The sequence below is a fragment of the Myotis myotis genome, unplaced genomic scaffold (assembly GCF_014108235.1).
Source record: "Myotis myotis isolate mMyoMyo1 unplaced genomic scaffold, mMyoMyo1.p scaffold_m19_p_4, whole genome shotgun sequence".
Lineage (NCBI taxonomy): Eukaryota > Metazoa > Chordata > Mammalia > Chiroptera > Vespertilionidae > Myotis > Myotis myotis.
Genome location: NW_023416346.1, coordinates 115,155,677 through 115,161,913, shown reverse-complemented (window position 1 = coordinate 115,161,913; position 6,237 = coordinate 115,155,677). Strand labels below are relative to the sequence as shown.

The 6,237-nt window shown below is 41.5% G+C and overlaps 1 protein-coding gene across 1 annotated transcript; it reads right to left on the bottom strand.

Moving 5' to 3' along the window:
- Positions 1-311: 311 nt before the first annotated feature.
- LOC118654756 (melanoma-associated antigen B10-like) lies at positions 312-1,355 on the bottom strand. The gene has a single exon (XM_036306195.1). It carries the CDS (start codon positions 1,353-1,355, stop codon positions 312-314), a length of 1,044 nt encoding a protein of 347 aa, XP_036162088.1.
- Positions 1,356-6,237: the final 4,882 nt, after the last annotated feature.

The window sequence follows — 6,237 nt, the reverse complement described above, 5'->3', positions numbered from 1 at the left end:
ACTTAATAATTTTCCCATTTTGTTAAAATGTATTTTTAATACAGTTGACATGATAAAATAGTAAACCTCATACTCTTAAAACTTATAAACATCAATAAATGTGTGACTTAGATCAGTCATTAACTCAGATTCAGAAGTTAGTTAAACCTTCTATTAAAAGGAGCAATGTTTAGACAAATATGCAAATTATTATACAGAACAGGAAACATAAACATGTCATAAACTCTGGTCTCTAAACTGACCCCAACCTTCCACTAATGAGAACATTAGCTGTTCTCCTCAAACACCTGGTAAATAACCTTCCTCAGCATTTACTTGGGCAAGGAAAGGCTGTTGGCCATGGCCTTGGAGCGTGCACTGGCCATGGCAGCAATTTGAGCCCTGGCTGTAGATTTGGCTTGGGCTCTCTCTTTTTCATCTCTCAAAGCCTCTTCATAATAGGGTGGGAAGGCACTGGGGGAAGTATGATTAGCCTTGGCAACAAACTCCAGGACTTTCATCTTGGTGGTTTCAGAGTAGGCTCTTGGACCCCACAGGAACTCATAGCGTGGAGGATCACTGTCGGGCACCTGGCGGTACACCAGATAATCATTTTTCACCAAATCTTCTGTGATGAGCTTCTTGGGATCCCCAAAGATGAAGTGATTCCTTCCATCATGTAGCCCCATCATATTCAGCACTTTCCAGACGTCCTCTTCAGTGGCGCAATTACCTTTCATGAAGATCACACCCAGGATTGTCATCAGCACACCTGTCTTGGGCACACCTCTGTGTTCTTGCGAATCACAGCTTAGTTCCAGTTTGTTAATGAGGACATAGGTATTTCTGTTGGGATCCATTTCCTTCATATCAAGGCCAAAGACCAACTCCAAGTACTCAGAAGCTCTCTTGAAGATCTCATGGAAGTTACGCTTATAAACCTGGATTACATTTCTTAGCATCTCTACCTTGGTAATGGGCTCCTTCCTTTGATACTTGTACAGCAGGTAGTGCACCAACATAACGACCTTTTCATCCAGAGGGCCTCTGTGCCAGTACTCAGCGATATCATCGGCATGTAAGGCATTTAGCGTTTCCTCCAATTGATCGCTGGCATCTTCAGTAAATCTTGTGCTTGAAACAGCCTCAGCACTAGCGGTGGTGGAGTGGACTTCCCCAAGCACTTGAGGACTGCTGGGTGTTCCACTGGCAGGTGAACTCTGAAGATCATCTTTGACATCAGGAGATGGGGAAAAAGAGGACTCTTCTTCCTCCTCTGATACAGTGGCCTGAGCATCCACTGGATCCCAGCTCTCTTCTCTGGCCTGGCGGCGTTTCTCACGGGCACGAAGCTTACTCTTCTGTCCTCGAGGCATGATGACTCTAGTCAGGGACAGCAAGCAAGAGTGTGGAAAAGAAGGCGACCTGGAGGAAAGAAGATGAAATGGTGTGATACCCTTAGCAGGGAGATACCACCTGGGACTTTACTGACAGCTATCTCTGCAGGTTAACTTGAGGGCACTGCTCTCGGAACCCAAGAGACTCCTCTTCTCTGAGCTGCCTTTCCCCACAGGACTCTGTGAGGGTAACTGGGGTTTTCCTTAAGCTGCAACCTTGCAACCCTACCTACGCCTTTATGGAGCTGATACAGGGTCTGACAAGTCCAGGCTCTGTGTAGCCTCTCCTATTTTTGAGTAGCAGGTGTTTTTTTTTTTTGTTTGTGTGTGTTTTTTCAGTTCACAGTCAAGGCCATTACTTCCACTTCCAGGCTCTGTAGTGCTCTCTCAATTGAACTGCTTTGATACTGACCCCTCATTCCAAAGCCCTTACCTCCCTGATACTGTGAATGAAGAACTGAGGAGGAACCTCATCTGAGCACAACTGTCTGGGGATACTCTGGGATGACAGCAATCACTGAGCTCTATGTGACCCTCTCTGTCCTCACTCAGAGTCCTCACCTTGGTTTTTTGCAGGGTCTTGGACTGCTCCTTTAGCTGATCTTAGACATATCCCCTTGGAGCAAGGCTACCATATTCCTGAATGTCCAGAGGAGGAGTTTAGGAAGGCCTCAGTTTTACATATCTTCCCCAGGGACCCCACCAGGGATGATATCACATATAGGGCTATATGAAATACCATCTGTTCTTTGATGAGTGGTCCCCTCAACCCTTAGGTTGCTAATGTGGCTCCTTCCCTTGATTGCCTGGTATCCTCCCTTCTTCAAGCTTGAAGCTTAGAACAATCAGACTAAGGCTCTCATGCACCTGATATTCTGGACTATGGGGGGAGGGAAAAGGTCAGAATGACATATCTCCCCAGGGCTGAACACAGAGGAAGGGCCTGACACTATGTACCCCCCTCAGTCCTCACTTTAACATCTAGAAGGGCCTGAGTAACTTCCTTTTAATTGGATCCTTATCTCCCTGTGACTACTGAGGATAAAGTCAGGAGCATCTTACCCTGGCAGCCCTGCTGAGGGGACACTAGGGCTTATACCAGGGGTTCTTCTCTGTGGGGTTCTATTGCCCTAAAAGAGGAATTCACTTCAGTTCTTGCTCAAGGTTCTGAACTAAACTCAAAGTCACCCCTAAGACTCCTCCTTCTGCTAACCTGAACTGTCTAGCCTTAGACCAAGGCATGTATGCACCCATCTCTCCCACATATCCACCCCCACCAAAAGGTGAAGTGAGGAGTCATATGGGTCTTATTGCCATCGCAGAAATTTCCCAGAGCTGATATCAATATCCTGATAGGAAAGAAACAGCAGTATGGGTCCCTGCTGCAGACATTATTCTAGGCTGCTCAATAAGGCAAAAGCCAGTGGAACCTCAAGCTCCTGCAGCTGACACCTGTGGAACCAGCTCCATGTGGGAAAGGGAAACAGCTCAGAACTGGGTCCATCAATGTATGAGCCTCAAGGCATACCCAACCTCCCTGGTCGGGGCTAAGGAGTCCCTGACCACTGTTCTATGAGGAGATTCAACCTCTCAGACCTCAATCAGGTTGCCCAGGGCCAGAAAGGGGCAGTGACTCACATTCACCTGCACTAGAGAAGCTCCCAGTAGGCCCAAGATATACAGACCAAGGGACAAGATTCAACAACAACAGAACAAAATCCAGCGAGCCTCACAAATAGCAGACTCAAAACACCAGTATAACAGCTGGCACTACGACATTGAGGTTGAACCTCAAAGCAGCAAGTTGGAGGGGAGATCCCTCCCACAAATGGGACACCAACAATCAAGTCCAATTACAACAGGAGAGCCCAAACAACGCACACAAAGGGCATTCCTAGAAGTGAACAAAGAGACTACACCACCAGACCCCTCAAGACACTTTCTACATAAGACCATCCCACAAAGACTGGGAGACATAGCCATTCTATCTAATAAATAGAAGCAAATACAAAGAGGCAGCTAAAATGGGGAGACAGAGAAACAAGCCCTAAATGAGAGGGGGGTAAAAGGAATCTCCAGAAAAAGAACTAAATGAGATGGAGGCAAGCAACCTATCAGATGTAGAGTTCAAATCAATGGTTATAAAGATGCTTAAGGAACTTGGGAAATAGAGGCCATGAAGAAGAACCAGACAGAAATGAAAAATGATATGTCTGACATTAAGAACACATAGGAAGGGATTAAAAGTAGATTGGATGAAGCAGAAGGTTGAATCAGTAATTTGAAAGACAAGGTAGAAATAAATACCCAATTAGATCAGAAAATAGATAAAAGAATTATATCAGGAAGATAGCTTAAGGGAGCTCTGGGACAATATGAAATGTAACAATGTCTGCATTACAGAATATCAGAAGGGGAAGAGGATGAGCAAGGAACAGAGAACCTGTTTAAAGAAAGAATGACAGGCCCTGACTGGTTTGGCTCAGTGGATAGAGCATCGGCCTGTGGACTGAAGGGTCCCAGGTTCGACTTTGGTCAAGGGCATGTACCTTGGTTGCGGGCACATCCCCAGTAGGGAATAGTGTGCAGGAAGCAGCTGATCGATGTTCTCTCTCATCGATGTTTCTAACTCTCTATCCCTCTCCCTTCCTCTCTGTAAAAAATAAATAAAATATATTTTTTTTTAAAAAAAGAAAGAATGACAGAAAGCTTCCCCAACCTGGTGAAGGAAAATGTCACAAAAGTTCAGGAGACACAGAGAGTCCCAAGCAAGATGAACACAAAGAGATCCAAACCTAGACACATCATAATTAAAATGGAAAATGTTAAAGACAAAGAAAGAATCTTAAAGGTAATGGAGAGGGACAGAAAATTACCTACAAAGGAGTTCTTATTAGAATGTCAACTGACTTCTCAGTAGAAACAATTCAGGCAGAAAGGAGTGGCATGAAGTACTCAAAGTAATAAAAAGCAAGGGCCTAAATTCAAGACCACTGTATCCAGCCAGGCTATCATTTAAAATTGAAGGTAAAATAAAAACTTTCCAGACAAGAAAGAAGAAAGAAAGAAAGAAAGAAAGAAAGAAAGAAAGAAAGAAAGAAAGAAAGAAAGAAAAGGTTAAAGGAGAATATTGCCAGCAAACCAGCAAAGCAAGAAAAGTTAAAAGGACTGCTTTAAGAAAAAGAAAAGAAGAGAGAGAGAATCATAGGCATAAAGAAAATAAAAATGGCAATAAACACCTATCAATAATAACCTTAAATTAAATTAATTAAAAGACATAAGGTGAATGAATGGATAAGAAAACATGAGCCACATATATGCTGTCTGCAAGAGACAAACCTCAGAACAAAAGATACACACAGGCAGAGAGTGAAGGGATGGAAAAATATATTCCATGCAAATGTTAAGGAGAAAAAAAGCTGGGGTAGCAATACTCATATCAGACAAAATCAACTTCAAAACAAAGGCCACAAGTGACAAAAAATTCCACTTTCCTAATACTAAAGGAAATGATTCAACAAGAAAATATAACCCTTGTAAACATATATGAACCCAATATAGGAGCATCCAAGTACATAAAAAACTCTTGATGGTCTTCATGGAAGAGACTGGCAGCAATACAGTCATAGTAAGTGGCTTTAACACCCCACTGACATCACTGGATAGATCTTCCAGACAAAAAATTAACAAGGAAACAGAGGCCTTAAATGACACACTAGATTAGATGGATCTAAACAATATTTACAGAACATTTCACCCCAAAGCAACAAAATATACATTCTTCTCCAGTGCACATGGAACATTCCCAAAGATAGGCCACATGTTAAGGCACAAAACAAGTCTATACAAATTCAAGAAGATTTATATAATACCAAGCATCTTCTCAGATCAAAACTGCATGAAATTAGAAATCAACTACAATAAAAAACTCAAAAAACACTAAAATAAATGAAAGCTAAATAGCATGTTATTAAATAATTAATGGATTACCAATGAGATCAAACAAGAAATTAAAAACTTCCTGGAAACAAATGAAAATGAACACACAACCACCAAAACCTATGGGACATGGTAAAAGCAATCCTGAGAGGGAAATTCATAGCACTACAGACCTACCTCAAACAGCAAGAAAAAGGACTAATAAACTATCTAACTCTACAATTAAATGACTTAGAAAGAGAACAGCAAGAAATGCCCAGAGGTAGTAGAAGGAAGGAAATAATAAAGATCAGAGCTGAAATAAATGACAGAGATACATAAAAACAAAAACAAAAACAAAACAGTACAAAAGAACAATAAATCTAAGAGCTAGTTCTTTGAATAGATAAACAAGATTAATGAATCTCTAGCCAGACATCAAGAAACAAAGAGGGAGGACCCAAATAAATAAAATCAGAAATGAAAGAAGTGATATAACAATGGACACCACAGAAATACAAAGGATTGGAAGCAAATACTATGAAGAACTATATGCCAACAAACTGGAAAGCCTGGATGAAATGGACAAATTCCTAGAAACATATAATCTTTCAAAACTCAATCAGGAAGAATCAGAGTAGGCCAATAACAACTGACGAAATTGAAGCAGTAATTAAAAAAACTTCCAGCAAACAAAGGTCCTGGACCAGATGGGTTTGTAGGTGAGTTTTACCAAATATTCAAAGAAGAACTAACACCTATCCTCCTCAAGCTATCTAAAAAGTTCAAGAGGAAGGAATACTTCCAAGCTCTTTTTACAAAGTCCAGCATTATCCCAATTCCAATACTAGATAAAGATACTACAAAGAAAGAAAATTTCAGGCCCATATCCTTGATGAACACAGATGCTAAAATCCTCAACAAAATATTAGCTAATCAGATA

Coding starts and splice junctions, on each gene's coding strand:
- LOC118654756 (XM_036306195.1), bottom strand. CDS start 1,355: ATGCCTCGAGGACAGAAGAGTAAGCTTCGTGCCCGTGAGAAACGCCGC.